The 22,808-nt window shown below is 45.7% G+C and overlaps 1 protein-coding gene across 4 annotated transcripts in view; it reads left to right on the plus strand.

The window, feature by feature from the left end:
• Nucleotides 1–22,808, plus strand: part of kcnh6a (potassium voltage-gated channel, subfamily H (eag-related), member 6a) — a 164,773-nt gene that overhangs the window by 88,259 nt on the left and 53,706 nt on the right. For 2 of the 4 annotated variants that reach the window (XM_063037996.1, XM_063037998.1), the window contains one exon: nucleotides 639–853. In XM_063037996.1, the coding sequence (XP_062894066.1) occupies nucleotides 639–853 (215 nt within the window). The remainder of the gene's footprint in view (nucleotides 1–638; nucleotides 854–22,808) is intronic. The other 2 variants (XM_063037997.1, XM_063037999.1) reach the window with 1 other exon arrangement.

Genomic DNA, 22,808 nt, shown 5'->3' on the forward strand with positions numbered 1-22,808 from the left:
AAAATATTCAGAGAGGAGGGTTAAGGAAGGTGTGGAAGGGAGAGGAAGACCGTTGGTGCTTGTTTGTCAGCTGGGGAGGTAACCATCTGGACAGCCCATAACTGTCTGGCCTTTCCAAAGTTCTCAAAATTTCTTCCCACGGATGCCTCCAAAAGGCCAATCTAGGGAGGGAGAAACACAGAATCTGGCTCCCTCTTAAGCCCAGTTGCCCTACACTACGATGTTAGTTTTCCACTACCTCTATTATAACGCTCTCCGATCTTACAGAGATTCTGTTCACCATAGTGTGATAGTTCAGAGAGAGACCTGGTCCTCTGGGACAGCAGCACCCTGTCCTCGTGCTGTTTCCTGCCATATTTCCACCAGCCCCAGCTGCTTACTCAACTCTCCCCTCGCTCCCCTCTCAGCACTGACCACCCCCCCCCCACCCACCCTGTGTTGTTCTCACCCTGCATGCAGCCTCTTGCTTTATTCCCTGGGGACTGTTCTCTCCATTATCTTTGCTCCTTTTGGGACAAGTGGGGGAACCTCTCTGTGGATGACGCCCTTGATTATACTGCGGCACTCGCTGTTTTAGCTGCTTGTATTCCATCTTGGCGTTCAGTGCAGAAACATGACGATATCTGTGTTCGTTTTAGCAGGAGCAAAGAACTTTAAACCAAACCTGCTGAACTCCACGTCAGACTCGGACCTGATGAAGTATCGGGCGATCAGCAAAATCCCACAAATCACACTCAACTTTGTGGATTTTAACCCTGACATCATCTTGACACCTTCACCCACTGAGATTGAGATCATAGCACCGAGCAAAGTGAAAGAGAGGACACAGAATGTCACAGAGAAGGTCACACAGGTACTAGTCCTTCATTAACCCAGCCCTGCTGCTTTACTAACCTCTCTCATGATAAACCATGGGTTTGTTGGTTCTGCACTGACTTTGAACGTCCCATTCATGGAATGTGGGTGTCATCAGCAAAGCCAGCCTTGTTTGCCCTAGAATGTGATGATCTTCCTTTTTGACCTGATACAGCAGGGTTTATTCATTTATGTGCTGTGTCATATGACGTGGGCGATCATGGTTTTTCCATGACCGTGATTGTTCGTGGCAAATTTTTCTGCGGAAGTGACTTCTTCTGGGCAGTATCTTTACAAGACGGGTGACCCCAGCTATTAACAATACTGTTCAGAGATTGTCTGCCTGGCATCAATGGTCATATAACCAGGACTTGTGATATACACCAGCTGCTCATACGACCATCCACCACCTGCTCCTGTGGCTTCACGTGACCCTGATCAGGGGAAAAGCAGACGCTACACCTTGCCCAAGAGTGACCTGCAGGCAGTCAAACTTTTCTCACTGCGATGTACTGTGGGGAACTGAAACAGCAGTAAAACCTTGCCCTGCTTTTGCAACTTCCAAGTTCCAAAGCAGCTAATGTGTTAGTCTAAGGTGTAAGCCTCGTGCAGTGTGTGAAGATGCAAGCACTGAATTACTAGTCCAATATCTTCAGCTCAGCTACACCATCAGATTCACTCTGTCCCTGGCCTGGAAGCGTGGAACAGGCCAGTGAAGAGGGAGCTTCACTCTGTCTAACCCGTGCCCTGGGAGTGTGTGACAGGTTGGAGTAGAGAGAGCTTCACTCTGTGTCTAGGTGCCATGGAGTTAGACAGCAGGGATACAGACTAACGCATCCATATCAGCTAAAATGTTTATCTGAGCTAGTCCCACTTATAGAGTAATAGGGCCAGGAAGCAGGCCATTCGGCCCCATGTGTTCATACTGTCTAAGCTACTCATTTGCCCATATTAAAACTGATATCCCTTTAAACCTTTCCTATTCATGTACCTGTCTAAATGTTAATATACCTGCCCCAATTATTTCCTCTGGCACTTCATTCCGTATATACACCAACATCTGCGCAAGGAAGTTGCTGCTCAGGTCGATTTTAAATCTCTTCCCTCTCACCCTAAACTTCTGCCTTCCAGTTTTTGATTCCCCAACCCTGGGGAAAAGACAGTGTGCATTCAGCCACTGATTTTGAACACCTCTATAAGGTCACTCAGTCTCCTCTGCTCCAAGGAAAAAGTCCTAGCCCACCCACCCTCTCCCCATAACTCAAGTCCTCAAGTCCTGGCAGCATTCTTGTAAATCTTCATGCTCTTTTCAACTTTACCCATACCTTGAAAATGTGTAATAGGGCAGCTTCGAGAGAACTTCACTCTATATCTAACTAACCCTAAACTAGACCTGACAAATCCTAGAGTTCTTTCCCACTAGGGACAGTTCTGCTCCATTTATAACCCCAACTGATGAAGCTGCTGTCTCTTCAACTCCAACTCTGGCCCAGGTTCCTGGTCTGAGGGCATCAGGCACATCTAGTCAAGGCTTTTCCTAATGGATTACCCAGGCACTGACCCAAACCGGTTTTCTGTGATGCTCTGTCAGCCAAAGGTCCCCCCACATGGGAGTAGACCCTGCCAGCAGCTGCCAAGCCTTGTGGAGGGCAGGAGGTGCGAGAGAGCAAGTAGGCACCAAGCACCTTGGTTCTGTGTTTTCTGTTTACCGTTCTGACGGAGGTAATAATCCTGAGCAAGCAGTGGCTTGGCACCTTCTATTAATCAGCAGGGGAGAAAATAGCCATTCATTGAATTAGATTGTTTCAAGCACTAAATCTTTGGGTATTAATGTGACAGTCATTTCTTGACAGCACAAGAGGGCAGCGTTCACTCTGTGTTTGTGGCCCTGTCTCCCGTCATGGGTGGTGCAGACCTTTTACAAGATGATAAAATGTGACAGGACACAAGGTGTTGTATTGTAGTCAGCAATGGCCAGACTTTCAGTGCCTAAACCTCAGAACTGAACTTGCTCTGAATTTTGGTATGGCTGTGAGTGGGAAGGCTTAACTCTCCACTTGTCCTGTCAAATCTACCGTGGTGTCCTGGTAGAGTAAATAATGAAGGCCATCAAATATCCAGTTCTATCTTTACAGGAGCAGGGTCACAACATCCTGCACATGGGGTAGAAGCCACTGGAAGTGCTGGGGGTTTCAGTCACCTCCCCCCCCCCCCCAATCACAACCACTCAGAGAGATAGCAGGATCAAACAGCGCAGTGGTTCTCATTAGACAGGAAGTCATTCATCCCATCAGTTTCCTAGTTGTGATCCAGGTAATCTCACTCCATTATTCTTTGCACATTGTTCCCCTTGCCAATTCCGTTCAGAAAATTGCTTCCGAAAACATGTGCAGTAGGCCACTCAGCCCCTCAAGTCTGCTGTACCATTAGATAGATCATGGTTGATCTGACTGTAACCTCAATCCTGTGATCTCATTTACCGTTGGTAACCTCTCACCTACCCTTGGTAACATTCCCTGCTCCCCCCACCCCTGTTCACTGGGAACCTATTCCCCCCTCTCCTATAAAACATTCAGAATCTCTGCTTCCACTGTCTCTTTGAAGAAGAGTTCCAAAGACACTCTGTCAGAGAAACTATTTCACCTCATCTTTGTTTTAAAAGGACACCCCTTATTATTAAAGACTGCTACCTAGTCCTAGGTTCTCTCGGAGGAAAAAATCTTCCTCATCCTTCAGTTGGGAATCTGCTTTCTCTCTCCACTTGATCAAGATTCGGGCCACTTTCTGCACTGAAAATCTCCTCGTCCTCTTCCCTTTCAGGGTCTGTGACCAGTGCCTTAAATCTGGTTACTGACCCTCCTGTATCTATGGAAACCCCCGTTGATTGTGAAGTTGAATCTCCTCACCCTCCACTGTCAAGAGAATAACCCCAGTTTTACTGGTCTCTCCACATCACCAAAGTCCATTGTGATCCTGATCTCAGAGCTTGACATTGGCTGAGGCCAACAACACGGAGGCCAGTTTTTGTCATGGTAAGGTAGTACTGCACTGTATTAGGGAGAGGCACTCTAGTGTCTCTTGGCACCAGAGGATCAGGTCCAATCCTGATGTCAGGCACCACCTGTGTGGAGTTAATACATTCTCCCTGGGACGCGTGGGCTTTCACCAGATGCCCTGGCTTCCTCTCGCATCACAAAGGCACACAGACACAGAGGTTCATTGGTGACTGTAAATTATCGCTTGTGTTGCTGGACGGTAGAAGAATGAGGTGACAGCTGGCAAGCTTGTCAGTGGGAATAGTTTCTAGGAATAAGTGGGAGAATAGGACTGATGCCCATCTACACTTAATCCAATTTATCAGCACTTGGTCTGTAGTCTTCTATGCCATGGCAGTTCATTGATACTCCTAAATGCTGTAAAAGCCTCTGCCTCTACCACCTTCCTCTGATCCCCTGTATACTCTGTTCCCCTTACCCTAAACCTGTGCTTTTTAGTTTTATACCTGTCATTTAAGAGGAAAAGTTTCCTACGATCTCTCCTATCTATCTGTGCCCCTCATAATTTTACATACCTAATGCTCTATAAAACTCTGGTTAGGCCACACTTGGAGTACTGTGCCCAGTTCTGGTCACCTCACTATAGGAAGGATGTGGAAGCATTGGAAAGGATACAGAGGAGATTTACCAGGATGCTGCCTGGTTTAGAAAGTATGCATTATGATCAGAGATTAGGGGAGCTAGGGCTTTACTCTTTGGAGAGAAGGAGGATGAGAGGAGACATGATAGAAGTGTACAAGATAATAAGAGGAATAGATAGAGTGGATAGCCAGCGCCTCTTCCCCAGGGCACCACTGCTCAATACAAGAGGACATGGCTTTAAGGTAAGGGGTGGGAAGTTCAAGGGGGATATTAGAGGAAGATTATTTACTCAGAGAGTGGTTGGTGCGTGGAATGCACTGCCTGAGTCAGTGGTGGAGGCAGATACACTAGTGAAGTTTAAGAGACTACTGGACAGGTATATGGAGGAATTTAAGGTGGGGGGTTATATGGGAGGCAGGGTTTGAGGGTCAGCACAACATTGTGGGCTGAAGGGCCTGTACCATGCTTTACTATTCTATGTTCTATGTTCTATGACGTCAAGCATAGACTCCATGGGCTGAATGACCTGCTGTGTACCGTCACTGGACTGTTGGGTGCAATTGGGCTGACCTTCCTGTCAGTCCTCTCCCCCACCCCACCCCCACTCCATGTTGGGCCTGTGCTCTCTTTCCCAGCACCAGCACTGTCACCCATCTTTCAGGTGAGAGCAGTCCCTGTGCTGAGGGAGGGCCAGTGCATAGGGAGGAGGCAAGTGCTTGCTCTCTCCATCTCTGGGAAGGTCACACTCATTCTACTGCTGGAAGTGCAGACCAGGAGACTGTGCTGTATCGATCCCTCATCCACACATGCTCCAGCAGCCAACATTGCTTTTGGTCAAGCTGTGGGAACAGGAGTAGATATGCCAGTCATTCCCTATCAGAGATGGAAGCAGAGAACCAATGGAATAGCTTCCTGTTCCCCTCTGGCCAGGGTGTTTGTCTACAGAGGAATGATACGGTGGGACATATCAGGGACTGTGGGGTGCAGGATTCTGCCACGAGTACCTGGTGCTGTGCCAGCAGAATAAATTTGTGTTTACGTAGTACCTTTAATGACCTTAGGGCATCCCAGAGCCCTGTGCGATTGACAATGAAAATTCAAAATGTATTCACTGTGGCAATTTAATAAACAGCAGCTGTTTCTGTAGAGTAAGCTTTAAACCGCAACGGTGAACACAGGGGATGTGTGCTGTCTTCATAGTGTTTGGGAGGGGCAGTCAGAGCACACACAACAGAGGTGAGTCCACTGCCTTGTGTTACACTACAGGGGTGTGGATTGTGCATCACAGGATGTAATTACGTTTCAGGCTGCGTGGTGTTAGTATGTGTGGACAGAGATCCTGTCTGCAAGGTAGTGTGTGTCATGTATGTACTTGTTGGTCCAATACTGAATTTGTGTGGAGTGGGGTGTATGCATAATACTGAGTATAGTGCAAAGATAGCTTGTACAATGCAAAGTGTGTTAATTCTGGTACCTCGTGTGTAAACTGTCAAATCTGTCTAGATACTCATTAGCCACAGGTGAGCTACCAGAACATCAGAGGGTGGCTAACAGTGACAAAGACAAGATAGGGAGCAACTGGCTGATCTATCTAAAGTCAGGGATGGGAATGTTCTTTATGATTTATTTGCATTTAGAAAGGCAAGAGCTGATTAGGAAATATCAGCATGCATGCTGGTGTGTGTGGAAAGTTATTTGCCACAAATTTGCTTTAGGCTTTTTGAACAAGTGACAAAGAAGATTGACAAGGGCAGGGATGAAGACATCTATGTGGACTTCAGCAAGGCATTTAACAAGGTCCTGTGTGGTAGTCACAGAGGATTCAGGGTGAGTCATAGAGAAGTACAGCCCAGAAACAGGCCCTTCAGCCCATCTACTCCATGCCGAAACCATTTAAACCACCTACTCCCATCGACCTGCACCGGGACTAGAGCCCTCAATATCCCTACTATCCATATACCTATCCAAACTTCAACATAAGAACATAAGAAATAGGAGCAGGAGTCAGCCATCTGGCCCATTGACCATTCAATAAGGTCATGGCTGATCTGGCCATGGACTTATCTCCACCTGTCTGCCTTTTCCGCATAACCCTTAATTCCCCTACTATCTATCCAACCTTGTCTTAAGTATATTTACTGAGGTAGCCTCCACTGCTTCATTGGGCAGAGAATTCCACAGATTCACCACTCTCTGGGACAAGCAGTTTCTCCTCATCTCCATCCTAACTGAAGTTCACCTGCACCACTTCTGCTGGCAGCTCATTCCACACTCTCACGTCCCTCTGAGTGAAGATGAATCCCCTCATGTTTCCCTTAAACTTCTGACCTTTCACCCTTAACCCATGATCTTTGGTTGTAGTCCTCTGGTGACTTCATGAGCTAGCCAACTGGATACAAATTTGCTTGGGGAAGAAGTCAGTGGGTGGTAGTAGGGGGCAGATTTTCAGATTGGAAAGCTGTAACCAGAGATATATCATGGGGATCGGTGCTGGGTCCTTTATTTTTTGCCATATTTTAATGATTTGGATGCAAATGTAGGTGATGTCATGAGTAAGTTTACAGGTGGTCCCAAAATTGGTGGTGTGGTGGACAGTGAAGGAAGTTGTCTAAAGTTACAACAGGATCTAGATCAATTGGGAAAGTGGGCAAGGGAATGGCTCTTGGAACTTAACTCGGACAAGTGTGAAGTGATGCATTTTGGGAAGCTCCACCCAAAATGGTCACACACAGTGAATGCTAGGGCCCTGAAAAGTTTAAGTGAACAGAGAAACCTTAGGGTACATGTATGTAGCTTCTTGGAAGTGGTGACACAGGTAGACAGGCTGGTGAAGAAGGTGTATAGCATGCTTCCCTTCATCAGTTGAAGCAGTCGGTATAGGAGTTGGGATGTCTTGTTACAGTTGTACAAATTGTTGGTGAGACTGCACTTGGATTATTGCGTGCAGTTCTGGTCACCACGCCACAGGAAAAATGTGGTTAAGCTAAAGAGGATGCAGAAAAGATGGCTCAACAATGTTGTCTGGACTGGAGGGCTTGAGTTATAAGGAGAGATCGGAAAGGGTAGGTCTGTTTTCCTTGGAGTGGAAGAGGCTGAGGACTAATATCACGAGGGCCATGGATAGTCACTGTCATTTTCCCATGGTAGAGAGTCTAAAAGCTAAGGTGAAAGGTTTAAAGATTTCTGATGGCAGATACAGAGGCTGGAGGATTTATGGAGCAAATTGTCAGAGGAGGTGGTAGAGACAAGTTTTGTTACAGCATTTAAAAGATTTTTAGACACGTTCAGAAGACCTTTGACAAGGTGCCGCACATGATGCTGCTAAACAAGAGCCCATGGTACTACAGGAAAGATACTAGCATGGATAGAGGGTTGGCTGATTGGCAGAAGACAAAGAGTGGGAACTTTTCTGGTTGCTTGTCAGTGTCTAGTGGTGTTCCACTGGGTTCAATATTGGGTCCGCAAACACGAAATTTGCAGATGCTGGAAATTAAAGCAACACACACAAAATGCTGGTGAACGCAGCAGGCCAGGCAGCATCTATAGGAAGAGGTACAGTCAACGTTTCAGGCCGGGACCCTTCGTCAGGACTAACTGAAAGAAGAGATAGTAAGAGATTTGAAAGGGGGAGGGGGAGATCCGAAATGATAGGAGAAGACAGTGGGGGGGGGGATGAAGCTAAGAGCTGGAAAGTTGATTGGCAAAAGGGATAGAGTTGGAGAAGGGGGAGGATCATGGGATAGGAGCTTATATTCTGTCTGGGTAGGAACAACACCTTATATTCCGTCTGAGTAGCCTCCAACCTGATAGCATGAATCCATGGCCTCCACTACTGTCAAGATGAAGCCACACTCAGGTTGGAGGAACAACACCTTATATTCCGTCTGGGTAGCCTCCAACCTGATGGCGTGAATATTGATTTCTCTAACTTCCGTTAATGCCCCACCTCCCCCTTGTACCCCATCTGTTATTTATTTATTTATTATTCCTTCTTTCCCCCCCTCCCCCTTTGTCTGTCTTTTTTCTCTCTCTATCCCTCTCACAATCACTCCTTGCCTGCTCTCCATCTTCCTCTGGGCTCCCCTCCCCCTTTCTTTCTCCCTAGGCCTCCCGTCCCATGATCCTCCCCCTTCTCCAGCCTTGTATCCCTTTTGCCAATCACCTGTCCAGCTCTTAGCTCCATCCCTCCCCCTCCTGTCTTCTCCTATCATTTCGGATCTCCCTCTCCCCCTCCCACTTTCAAATCTCTTACTAGCTCTTCCTTCAGTTAGTCCTGGCGAAGGGTCTCGGCCCAAAATGTCAACTGTACTTCTTCCTATAGATGCTGCCTGGCCTGCTGCGTTCACCAGCATTTTGTCAATATTGGGTCCACTACTTTTGTTGTTCCATATTAATAATCTGGATGACAGAAATGATGGTTTGGTGACTTCACTCAACCTCACTTACCCCATCACTGAAATGTTCCCACAACTTATGAAGACCCTTTCAAGAACTCATCTCATCTTCTCGATATTTATTGCTTATTTATTTATTATTATTATTTCTTTCTTTTCGTGCTTGCAGTCTGTTGTCTTTGCACACTGGTTGAATGCCCAAGTTGCTGTGGTCTTCCATTGATCCTGTTATGGTTATTATTCTGTTATTGAGTATGCCTGCAAGAAAATGAATCTCTGGGTATGAATCTTTGATAATAAGTTTACTTTGAACTTTGGAACTTAGTGGCCAAGTTTGCAGATGATGCAATGACAGGTGGAGGGGCAGGGAGGTTGCAGAGGCACCTGGATGGATTAGGAGAATGGGCAAAGAAGTGGCAAATGGAATATAGTGTCAGGAAATGTACGGTCATGCACTTTGGTAGAGGGAATAAAAGCGTAGACTATTTTCCTAATGGGCAGAAATTGAAAGTGCAAAGGGATTTGGGAGTCCTAGTGCAAGATTTCCTAATGGTTAACCTGAAGGTTGAGTTGATGATGAGGAAGGCAAATGCAGTGTTAGTGTTCATTTCGAGAGGACCAGAATATAAACGCAAGGATATAATGCTGGCACTTTATAAGACACTCGTCAGACCCCATTTGGGCATAAGTAGGGATATTGGTTGGTATGGGCAAGTTGGACCAAAGGGTCTGTTTCTGTGTTGTATAAATATATTATGTGTGCAAAGAGTCGACAGTGTATACAGTACAGAATGTGTGTAAAGTGCGTATTTGGTCTGTGTACAGTTCCGGTTCTGTCTATGATGTATGCAGCTTATAGGATGAAATGTACTGCACTGGGTTTGTATAGAGTTTGCCAGTAGTATAGGATATGTGTCGAGACCCTATCAGTGAATTAGAGTATAACACATATATCATATAAAGTGTATATAACACAATAGAATGTATACAGCACTGAGTATATGTCTCTGGAGTGTAGGATAGTTGTACAGAGGAGAGCGTGGAGAGTTTAGAATTGTTTAGGAAGTAGAGTTTTAGTGTGAAGTAAAATGCATGCAGAGTGTGTGTGCAGTAGAATGTGCACAGTATAAGATTAATGTACAATAGAGGGTTGTGTAAAGTGTAGTATCGAGACACAGATCTTTTGGGCCATCGTACTGACCATCAAGTACATATGTACACTCATCCCATTCGCCAGCACTTGATCGCTCATCTTCTATGCCTTGGTGATTCAAGTGCTCATCTAAATACTTAAATGTTATACTAATGAAGGCCAGTATCCCATATGTTGTCATTACCAATCTATTTACCTGTGCTTTGGCGATCTTTCGACATGCACCAAGGTTCCTCTGTTCCTCAGTACTCCCTAGGGCCCTACCATTCGTGGTGTATGCCTGCCTTATTAGACCTCCCAAAATGTATCATTTCCTGTTTATCAGGATTAAATTCCATCTGCCTTTGTTCTGCCCAATTTACAGCTGCCCAAGTTACATCTTCTGTAACCTAAGATTATCCTCCTCACTATAAACAGCACTGCCAGTTTTTGTATCATCTGCAAACTTACCAATCATACTTGTCATATTTGTATCTAGATCATTAATGTGTATAGCAAACAGTAAGGGTGAACCACTGATCACAGGCTTCCAATGCAAAGACAAGCCCGCCATCACTCTCCCTCAAGCCAATTTTGGGTCCATTTTGTCAACTTGCCTTAATCCCATAGGCGCTAACGTTTTTGACCAACCTCTGATGTGAGACCTTGTCAAAGATCTTGCTGAATGGATGTAGACTTCATTCACCATGCTCTTTCGTCAATGTACTTTGTTACTTCTTTGAAAAACTGAAATTAGACTCTTCCATCCACAAATCAGTGCTGGCTATCCCTGATCATTAACCCTGTTCCTCAGAGTTCTTTCCCCATAACTTCCTGGCTTCTAATGTTGGATGTTGGCGTAGAGCAGAGTGTGTGCAAAGTGTAGGGTGTATGAAGAATACAAGATGTGTCTATAGGGTTAAACAGAGTATCTGTATAATGTGTGTAGAGCCTGAAATGTGTGATTGGTGTGGAGTCTCTGGTGTGATACAGTGCACAATGTGCACAGTGGAGGGTGTTTTTATATAGTACACGATGTGTGTGGAGTAATTGACATTTGTATAGAGGAGTGGGCTTGTGGTATGTCTATAGAATGTAGTGGTGCAGGATATGTGTAGATTATAGGGTGTGTGTAGAGCAGACACTATTGAGCAGAGTGTGTGTAGAATGGAGAAAGTGTGTAGGGGACTTGTAAAGTACTAGGGATGTGTGACTGTGCGTAGAGTACAGGGGTGCATGGGTTGTGGGATGTTTTAACTGTACAGGGATTCTGTAGCATTTGTTCCATACAATGGGCTTATGTGTAGAGTGTAGGGTATATGTCAGTGCAGTGTGTGCAGAGTTTAAACTGACAGAGTGTGAGGTATGTACACACGTGCACACACACACACATTCTTTAAGCCCAGACCAAAACCCTATTATCGAGTTATACAGCATGAAAACAGCCTTTCAGCCCATCAAAGCCATGCTAACCACCAAGCACCCATTTACACCAATCCCACAGCAATCCCCTTGCATTCTCCCGTCAACTCTTTAGGGTGTGGGAGGAAATAGAAGCACCTGGAGGAAGCCCACTTGGTCACCAGGGGAGCATGCAAACTCCACACAGACAGTGCCCGAGGTCAAGATTGAGCCTGGGTGATCGGCGATGCGAGGCAGCTGCTCTGCTATCTGTAGCATTGTGCCATCCCAACTTACACACCTACGCCACACATTACAATGCACGTACACCAATACTGGGCATAGAGTATGGTAGACACTGAGTGTGGGGTATATGTTGATGTAGTAGACAGTCATATAGACTCCGGAGGCAGTTAATTTGTGTGGGGTACGGTGCATATACAGTACAGGGTTTATGTGCAGTGTTGTGTGCATAGAGTGCCAGGTTGCATGGGGTATTGGATACAGGTCTGGATGTAAATTCATCATATATAAAACACCTTGCAGGAGTGTGAGACCTTACAGGATGACAGTGTATTACTGGTGTGTGTGCATTGTAATGTGTGGCACATGACTATAGGTGTGTAAGCTGCCTCGCATTGCTGATCACCCAGGTTCAATCCTGACCTCGGGCACTGTCTGTGTGGAATTTGCATGCTCCCCTGGTGACCAAGTGGGCTTCCTCCAGGTGCCTCTATTTCCTCCCACACCCTAAAGAGTTGACGGGAGAATGCAAGGGGATTGGTGTAAATGGGTGCTTGGTGGTTAGCATGGATTTGATGGGCTGAAAGGCCTGCTTTCATCCTGTATGACTCGATAATAGGGTGTTAGGCTGGGCTTAAAGAATGTGTGTGTGTGTACATACCTCACACTCTGTGTTACACAGCGCATTGTAACTGTGCTGCTTGTGCAGCATTTTGCGTGTAAGAGTTGCCATCAGGAGCTGCACACGGACAGCAGCAGTCATTTTAATGTGCTGTTGTACACCTCTGCTGAGGGGTTGTGCGGAGTTTAAGAACTGACACTTTAGCAGCTGATCCAAGATTGTGTGTCAGAATCATCAGGACTATCAATAGAAAAAACAATGAGTGAGCTGTCGTCATGGCACCAGCTCATTGACTGCTGGGCGCTGATGTGCAAGGTTGCTCTGCGAGCTGGGCACTTCCTCGCCTGCTGTTGACTGGAACCCCCTGCACCCAACATGAGTCTGAAGCAGAAGTTGAAGCCTGTGAGTACTGTACTAGGGGTGTCATTGTGTGCTGGTGCCGGGGTGCAGTGTGTACAGATCCTGCTCATGAGGTCAGACTGGCAGGCAGCAGTACTCCCGAGCACAGTTCCTGTATGCACTGAGGATGTGAAACATTGCTCGCAATTGTTTGCTCCCAGAGCAGCTGCTGCGTTTAGCAACCTGGGCTTTCTCTGCAAACGCTGAGGAATTAGGTGAGCAGTTTGTCAGAGTTGTGTGAGGCAAACTCACCAAAACCTACCTTATCGGTAATAGTGCTGATTTGTATCTGTGTTAGTCTTCCCCGGGCTTTCCCGTAGAGTCAGTCCCTTCGTCCCTGGTGCACTGTCTTGCTTTGCTGTGAGTCTCGGTCCTGCATAATCAACCCTAACTTGACACTTTCCCCAACAGGGTCACTAGAAGTTGGTGTAGTACGCAGTCAAATAGCCCCCTGAGGCAGTTAATTTGTGTTTATTGTCTGGTGCTGTAGCCTGTGTACATGGCGTTCTGACCAATCATCGTTGCCGCTTACCAGTTGTGGCTGTGTTTTGTTTGCTGAATGTGCAAGGACGTGAGGGAAGGGAAAGTCAGCCAGTATTCCTGCTCCTGCTGAGACCCCAGTGACTCTTGCTGTGTGCATGGACATCAGGAGAAGACAGCTGCTGTGGTGCCTGTGGTCAGTACGTTTCAGGCAGTCTGTGCCCTGTCACAGTGCTACACGGAACCTGAGATCTGTCATCACACAGCTGGGAATGATTGGAAGTAGATTAGTCTAGATGTCTCTGACTCTGTTCTGTACTCTAGCTATTCACTGTCCAGTCCCCAGTCTTGCTCTCCATGGCTTTCCATTTCATTCCCTGCCACCCACCCATCCCTGACTTCCTCCCTGTCTCTTTCCCGTCCCCCCCCCACCGGGTCTCTCCTATCATCCTCTCTCTCTGTCCATCTCCACTCCACCCTCCCTCCCCTCTCTCCTTCACTCCTCTCTTTATCTGTTTCACTCCCTCTGTTCCTCTCCACCTCTCCCCCTCCCTCTCTCATGTCATCTGCTGGATCTCTCTGCCATGTTTTGTGAGCGTTTCCCTCTGTGTACACACCCCAGTTCCTCAGCCTCTCCCTTTGGATCCCTGATTCCCTCGCACCTCTGCTAGAGATCCTCAAATGTCAGACTTTTAAAATGATTGCAGCAAGGAGAGGTTTATCAATTGCTGCTTTTGTATCCCGCTGCCACTGCAGCTGATTCACTGGTCTGACATGCAGTTAATAACCACCCGCAGGACGGACGTGCCCAGGGTCGGCGCCACAGACTGGAAGTGGCATCGTCAGATAGGGAGGTCTTCACAAAGAATAATTCCCGGGCACAATGAGAAAACGCAGGCTCCCTCATCACACATAGGCTGAGGGTGAAGCAGAGCACAGTGATGGGTGATATTTTAGCTCACAGGTTAGCTCCAGTGAAGGCTCATACCATATATGACCTCAGGTGCAATGTGACAGAAAGAGGCATTCTTTAAGGTCCCCATGTCACCTGTTAACCCAAAGTTCAAAGTAAATTTATTATCAAACTGAGTATATGGTACCATATACTACATCGAGATTAATTTTTTTGCAGGCATTTATAGAAAAAGGGTAAGAAATACAACAGTATTTACAAAAAAATTATACATAAAGACTGACAAACAATCCAATGTGCAAAAGAAGGCAAACTGTGCAGGTCAAAAAATAATACCGAGGACATGAGTTGTAAAGAGTGTATAGGTTGTGGAATCAGTTCAGAGCTGAGGTGAGTGAAGTTATCCACACTGGTTCAGGAGACTGATGGTTGGAAGGTAATAACTGTTCCTGAACCTGGTGGTGTGGGACCTAAAGACTCCTGTACCTCTTGTCCAGTGGTGAAGAGAGCAATGCCTGGATGGTGGGGGATCTTGATGATGGATGCTGCTTTCTGGTGGCATCACTCTGTGTAGATGTTATTAATGGTCGGGCGGTCTCAATGGTGTGCAACTGGGCAGTTACAGACACTAGTGTGCAAGTTGCACCAGTAAAGTCTGCAGTTTCTGTAAGTTATGCAGGCATCACTGGGCATCTGGAGCTTTATATGGCTCTGCCTGATCACACAGCACAGGATGAACAAGGCTACAGAGAGGGCCTATTAGGCTCTTGGGTCAGGGGTCTGTTGGTGTGCTGCTCTGCAAACATTATAAACCAAGACCTGAATGTGCTCCCAAATGCTGAAACATTCTCCCTTGCATGGTTTCAAAGGTAGGGACTTCTCATGGGTAAATATTTTCTCCATAAGAATATAGTGGAAGCTGGATAATCCAGTGAATTGTCTCCCTGGAGTGTGTGGGGTTTTGCTGCAGAGTGACTCTGTTGGTGTTCAGGACCCTTGTGGGCTGTGGAGTGCTCTGGGACCACCTGAGGTTGCAGGGTCAGTGTGTCCCACTACACTTCCCTGGAACAGTGCCTGAGGAGTTTCTGTCCTAGGGAAGCACTAAGTGGGGTGAGGAGGTGGGTGTGGTGCCCGCTGTGTCACTGAGAAAAGGTGTGTGGTAGTGGGCAGCGAGAAGGATTTGGGGCACCCGCATGATATCTATCACACCACCCAGAGAGCCAGGGGCAGGCACTGACCAGAGGCTGGAATACGGGGGCTGGCATCTCTCCACTTCTCTTGAGAGCAAGCTGCAACAAGCAAATAACACAGGGGATTAAAACGCAATTTGCAAAGGAAAGAGCTGGTTTATCCCCTCCACCGGCGCTCCTGGTTTGGCAGAGCTCAGGGTCAAGCTGGCAGGATCAATAATGCCTGAGCTGACATCACTCCTCCACCCTAAGGCTAGCTCTCTAACAGCAGAGCTCTCCAGCAAGGGAGCATGTTTATTCATTTCCATAGATGCTGCCTGACCTGCTGAGCTCCTCCAGCGTTTTTTTGAGTGTGTGTAAGTGCTATTTCAGTTCCAGGAGTGTGCTTGGCAGTAAGGTTGTGTGCTGTTGTTTTTTTCGGTGCCACAGAACTGAGGGTATTCCTGCATGGCAGTGAAGTATAATGATGAGCCATTCCAGCACTGCAGTCCTCTGTCAGTCAAAATTGGTGTCTGTCACAATTTCTCCATCGGATGCACACAGATTTCCTCAACCTCACCTTCCTGAAGCATTGGTGGGAATTTAAACCAGGTTGTCCCGGACTGACTGTCATTGATCAACTGGTCTTCCTTGTGCCACTCTGTGCTGCGACTCTCCGGGGCCCATTTATATCGTTGGACTGTTGGTCCACTGTTGCACACAGTGACTCCCTGCAACTGATCTCCACCCACCTATCCCGACACCTGACCCTCTCCCCGACTGGTGCAGACTCTGATACTGTAATGAAAAATATTTTAACATTTCTTCCATGTTCTTCCCTGATTCGCCAACCGGCATTCGCACGTGTTCACAAAGGACACACCATACATGTGTCAAACCACAAGAAATCATTTTATTAGAGTTATATAAAACATGCAATGCAGAAAGGAAAACTAATGGTTAATGAAGTAGCAGTACAGGAAACAAACTAACACTTATCTTCCACTAAATGAGCTGATCTGCAGAATGACGACAAACTTTCATGCAGCCTTTTCTCTCTCTCTCCCTCTCTCTCTCGGCATACTCTTCTGTGTCTTCTCCAACTCTAACACTAACATTAATCCTAAGGGCGGATTCTTCCACTCTCTTTCTCGCACCGTCCTTTCTCCCATCTCCCATCTTGCATCTCCCTCTCGATGTACTCTCCCTCTCTCCCTCTCTCCGTCTCGATGTGCTCTCCCTCTCTCCCTTTCTTCTTGCACAAAGGAATTGCCCTTTTTTATGCCCTTCAAGACCCTTTTCTTTGAATTCCCATGCCCTGTACAATGATCTCAGCTTCCCCAGACAAACATATTTTTCAGTATTATCCACTGTTATGGCTGCAGACTTGTACTCCCTTAAATTTCTCAAAACATTGCTATGGACTGCGTCTCTTGTACTTTCTCATAACACTCCCACTCCAAGCTAACACCATTTTGTCTTACAGACTTCCATTTTATTTCAGCGTATACCAAAGTGGAATCACACTTAGCTCTTCCCTTACATTCTTGATTCCTCATTGGTACATTTACAAAAATTACAGTTAATTACTGTAAATACAAGTTAACTAATAGTATTGTAATATGATTACTTAAGCAGTGGGATGATAATACGAATTCCGTATAAACAATAAGCTAAAATAAACGGCACTATAAGCACAACTAAGGTTATGATTAGTTCTTGTCCACTATTTATTCCCCAGCTCCATACTTTATATTTCAAATAATAAAAGTGTGTGTTGTTATATCAGAGCAAGTCTTCTTTTGTGGTAGATCTTTGTATGTTTTTCCCCACATGTCCTAACTGTGACCTCTACTTGGGAAGGTCCGTGTCATTGACAAGATTAATTCCAGGGCTGTCATTTCAACTGGGAGAAAATAAACCATCTGTTATTATCAGTTTTACAACGATTTTAAATCATTCTCGTTTGGTCAACTCATCCCTGTTTAAACACACCAGCCGGGTCTCTCCCTACAAATAATACCCAGTAAGTGTTACAGTCTCCGTTTACTGTGATCTCCCCGTTGCTGACCGGAGAATTTTGAATGTGCACCCATACTCACCCTCCCGCTATGGGAGCCCTTTCTTCAGTGCCTGTTTCCTCCTCTGAGTCCTGGGGTAGACTTGATCATCAGGGATGCTTGGGGTGACAGTCTGTTCAGATTGTACAAGGCTTAGGATAGTACAGTCAGCTACCCACGTAAAGTGTGAATTGGTGTCAATAAACAAATCTGTTGTTTCAAAAGTGCATTCATTCTCTCGATCAGCCCTGGTGCTTGAGTTAATAGGGTATCTGATACGCCCAATGAATGCCTTTTCTGGCAGCTCAGTCCTGAGAAATGAGACCCATTATCTGACTAGACTGTTTGTGGGTCCCCATAACGACAGATTAACCTCTGCAGTCCCTTCAGTGTATGGCCATGATCAATTTTCATACAGGGAATTGCAATTAAAACACCTGAATAGGTGTCAACCATAGTGAGCAAGTATTTAAATCATTGCTGCTGTGGCAGGGGCCCAGTGTAATCAATCTGCTATAGCTGAGTGGGACCAGCCCCCCTTTAATGTGGGCAGTCGGCTTGTCGAGGAGTGCTCTCCTTTTAACCTGCTGACAAATATCACACACAGTAACAACCTTTAGTCATGTGTGCAGGTGATCGTATAACTTCCTGTTTATCCCATTCAGTAGTATCATGCATGCCCTGTCTATAATCTCCTCCCACCACCGAAGGCTCCGGTCACTTCCACCCTGCAAACCTTGTACAGGTTTGTGGACAACCCACCTCCCCAGCCATCGGTCCTTGATCTTGACTGACCCACCTAAACCTTCAGACCCCCTTCCACCCCACCTTTCCCAAATCCCTGCCCCTAAACCTGATCATCAACTTTTCAAATGCATGGGGTCATTGTAGTTTGAAATGAATGTACATCACAGACACATACTTGATGTTTACAAGAAAGAGCACCATTAGAATTTTTAGAAGTCCAAATTTTAGTGCAAGGTGGTCATGGTGTTGCTGAACAGTGGTGAGCAGAGTGGTGCCAAATAGCTGTAGCTGTTCATGTACCTGGTGCTGTGGAACTTCAGACTTCTGTACCTTCTGTCTAATGGCAGCTGTGAGAAAATGACACGGACAAGATGGTGGGGATCTTTGCTGATGGGTGCTGCCACCTTGAAGCAACACTTCCAGTAGATGCTACTGATGGTGGAGAGAAATGAGAATGTGATGTATTAGGCAGGGTCCAGTACTCTGTGCTGCTGAGATCTCCAGTGATTTCCGGTTTTGTTTCATCAGGAGCGGTATCAGCTTGACTGGGGTGAGGAATGGAGTAATCTGAGCTCAGCTGGGCTGGCAGGTTTGCTCGGTCTGTGTAGAGGGAGCTTCACCCTCTCCTCACTCCATTCTCTACCTCCCCAGCAGATTGTGTATCATTGTCATCATATGTGCCGTGTCATATGACATGGGTGATCATGGTCTATCCGTGACCATGATTGTTCTTGGCAAATTTTTCTACAGAAGTGATTTGCCACTGCCTTCTTCTGGGCAGTGTCCTTACAGACAGGTGACCCCAGCCGTTACCAATACTCTTCAGAGATTGTCTGCCTGGTGTCAGTGGCCGCATAACCAGGTCTTGTGATACGCACTGACTGCTTATACGACCATCCACCACCTGCTCCCGTGGCTACACCAAGGGTGACCTGCAGGCTGGTAGAGGGAAGGAGCACCTTTCACGTCCTTTGGTATCTCCACCCCAGCACCCAGATCAAATCATCACACAGTGCAGTGAGGTAGAACAAGGTGGAACAATAACAATGCAGAATAAAGTGTAATGGCTACAGAGAAAGTGCAGGTAAACAATAAAGTGCAAGATCATAATGAGGGAGATTATGAGGTCAAGAGTCTGTCTTATCATATTTGGGAACCATTTATTAGTCCTATAACAGCAGGGGTAGAAAGTGCTCTTCGGTCTAATTGATCCATGCTGACCATGATGTCTCTCCAAGGTAGTCCTAATTGTCCATTTCCTTATAAACCTTTCCTAACCATGTACATGTTCACATGTCTGTCAAAAGTTGTTATTGTGGCTGCCTCAACCACTTTGACAGCTCGTTCTCTGTCAAGTATCATCCTCTCAGTGAAAAATGTTGCCCCTCAACTAATTGCAATGAGGTGCATGCTGGCAGAGTAGAAAGCAAGTGTTACTTGTCAACCATCCCATGCTAACTCAGCCTTGGGATGTCTTGATGCAACAGAACAACAGCAGTATTCCATTCCGTCCTGTACTGGGAGTGCTTGGGAGACGGCAGGGTCAGAAACACTACCCCATCCCATTTCCCTCACCAGTCTCAGGCCTCAGAGTTTAACTCATTGTGAGGCAAGGTTTTACCTTAATTAACTGATTCCATAAATTGTAATCATCTTTATGTGCCTCACAGCCACCACCTGGTCAAGAGCTTATCCTGAAATAAGCACGATGTGAACGTGTGTGTAAACCTAATTACCTGATTAGGTTTAAACAGATCAATACTGAGCCAGAGTTTGTATATATTGATACCTCATTGGGATTGACTGTACGTCTCAGTGTGTGATGAGATTAACAATTAGTTTAATTAGTCTCTAGTTGTATTTCGTATGAAGAAGCAGTGTCTTTAACAAATCATTTCTCCCTGATGAGTGGGAGTTCATTGATGGGAAGGGGGCTTTCAGTATGGGAATTAGGCAGTATTACTAGGCAAAGTATCCTGATAAGATTGCCTTGCCTTTGGAGGTGGGAGGTGTTTGGACAGGAAAATTACATTAAGGTTGCTGAGAGCAGGTATCGGAAGAAGAAAGGTTAACAGGGCAGAGTTACAGGAGGTGGACTGCAATAGGGCAGAGCTGCTGAGAACAGGATCTAGTGGAGAGACCTGCAGGCTTTAGGATACTGGTCTAACGTGATCATGTTCGTAATGGTATGGAATGCCACCGTGCAAAAGGAGTTCTACCCACAAGTTCAAGAGAGCAAGCTCATCCAAACCTATATCCTACCTTTTCCTGGCGCTCGGATTTTTAACGAGCCCATGTTATTCTAAACTCTCCCCCGGTGTCCTCTGTCATTCCCTGTTTTCCCCTGGCGTCTGCTGTTGTTCCCCGCTTCACCCACAGTGTCCTCTGTCATTTCCCGCATCGCCCCCGGAGTCCCAAGCTTCCCCTCCTTTTTCTTACTTTATTTTATCTTTCATCTCTCTTGTCAACCAAGTGTTGCTTCTGGCAAGTTGATCTCCTCCTTTTGCGGGTCTATATTGGTCCCGTCTTCAGTTAAATTTGTTCCTAACACCTACATCCAGATATAGTTTTATCTCCCAACAGTTTTGCTCAGTTTCCTGCCATCAAACTCTGCCTTAACCCAACAAAGGCAGCAGATGCAAAGTCTGGAAAATTACTCATTGCTCATTTCTTCCATTTCAAACCCAGCTTTGAGTTTGGTCATATCACGAAGCCGTAGGATAAATATTGGCTTGCTCTTAAATTATTAACTGTTTTGCCATCACTCATTGCTAATCCTAGGGCAGCCTGCCTTCCTCTAGTTTTCAGAACGGATTGTTATCAAAAAGTCTCAGGTTCGTCCAGTACGTTCAGTCCCTTCTGAATTGATTTTCTCTGTAGGTAAATGATGCTTCCCATTGATATCTTCACCCTTTTGTTTCAAGTCTTTCGCCCTGCATGAATACATTCTGTCCCTTTACTGTGCAGTCAGGAGACCTTGAGTGGGGTACGGGCCGAATCAAGGCAACAGGGCCCAGGCCCAAGCACATGTTGAAGTGGCAGGGCCCATGTCCGAGAGCAAAGAATAAGCCAAGTTTTGGCTGATTTTAAACATCGGGCCAGATTGAAAAGGTCAGGGTGTTGCAACTGGAGGCGAGAGATGGGCCGGTGTTCAGTTTGCTGCTCGACAAGGTTTACTCGTCTCTGCACTGAACTGAGGCTGAGGCCTGCAACTAACGGGCTCCTGGGCCGGCTGTGACTGGTTTCCGGGCTGTGAACTCACTTTCCTGAACTAAAGTTCTGAATGGTATTTACTTACTGCTTATTGTTTGCACAGTTACTTTTTTTTTGCACATTGGGTGTTTGATGGTCTTTTTGATGGGTTCTATTTTGTTTTGTGGCTGCCTGCAAGGAGAAGGATCTCCAGGTTGTATATAGTATACATACTTTCATAATAAATGTACTTTGAACTTTGGTATTGCTCTAGGAGCCAGTGTCGACTTGATGGACAAATGGCCTCCTCATATTTCTAAGCACAGGATCGTTGCTGCCTGCTTTCTTTTCATTGTGGCCTCCAGTGCAACCTGTAACTGAATCTAAGGTTTGCTGTTGGGGTAAAAGCGTCTTACCTGCTTTATTGTTGATGGGTATCTTGCAGTCTTTCACTATTGTCAGTGTAGTACACATCTGCCTGACTCACAATTACCACTCTCCCTTGAGTCAGAGGTTGTGGGTGAAAGCTCAGGTTCTGATTTGAGTTGATAATTCTAGCTGGTGATCTAGTGTATCACTCAAGCTGTTATCCTGCATTATGGGCTGTTTGAAGAATGCAGAGGGGCTTCAAAGGATACTTGCAGGATGTTTGAATGGGCAACGATGTGGTAGGTGGAACTTGACATGGAAAAATATTAGGTTGTCACCATAAAAGGGAAGAAAAATCGTTTTGTTTTTAAATAGTCTGAGATTGAAGGATTTGCAGAACATAGAGACCGCGGTGTCCTTAACTGCAAACCGCTACTGAGCTTCCCGACCTTAGGAAGAATATGGTTCAATAGAAAAATGCAGTGAAGTTCCACTGATTCTTAACGAGGCAAGCTTGTCGTATGAGTAGACCTTGGGCCTGTGGAGACCCAAGAGATGGCAGATGCTAGAATATGGAGCAACAGACAAGAAGCTGGAAGAACTCTGCTGGTCGATCAGCATCTGTGATGGGGAGGAAATTGTGAATGTTTCAAAATTTAAAGTTCAAAGTAAAAATTATTATCAGAGTACATACAACCCTGAGATTCTTTCTCTGTGGGCATACTTAACAAATCTATAGAACAGTAACTGCGAACAGGATCAATAGACAAGAAACTGTGCAAATGCAGATAATAAATAAATAGTAACAAATAACAAGCATGAAATAACAAGATAAAAGGGTGACCCCTTGGAGGGTCAGACACCCTGATCCGATAGGCTGGTCCTGGACTTATTTCATAATTTACTGGCATAATTTACATATTACTATTTAACTATTTATTACTATTTTCTATTACTATTCTATTACTATTTATTATTTCCATGAATATTACTGTTTACTAATAGTAATATTACTATTACTATTTATTATTTCCATGAATATTACTGTTTACTAATAGTAATATTACTATTACTATTTATTATTTATGGTGCAACTGTAACAAAAACCAATTTCCCCCGGGATCAATAAAGTATGACTACGACTAAAAGAGTCCTGAAATGAGTGCAGTTATCCCCTTTTGTTCAAGAGCCTGG

This window comes from Mobula hypostoma, chromosome X1, assembly GCF_963921235.1.
Source record: "Mobula hypostoma chromosome X1, sMobHyp1.1, whole genome shotgun sequence".
In the NCBI taxonomy this organism is placed as follows: Eukaryota; Metazoa; Chordata; class Chondrichthyes; order Myliobatiformes; family Myliobatidae; genus Mobula; species Mobula hypostoma.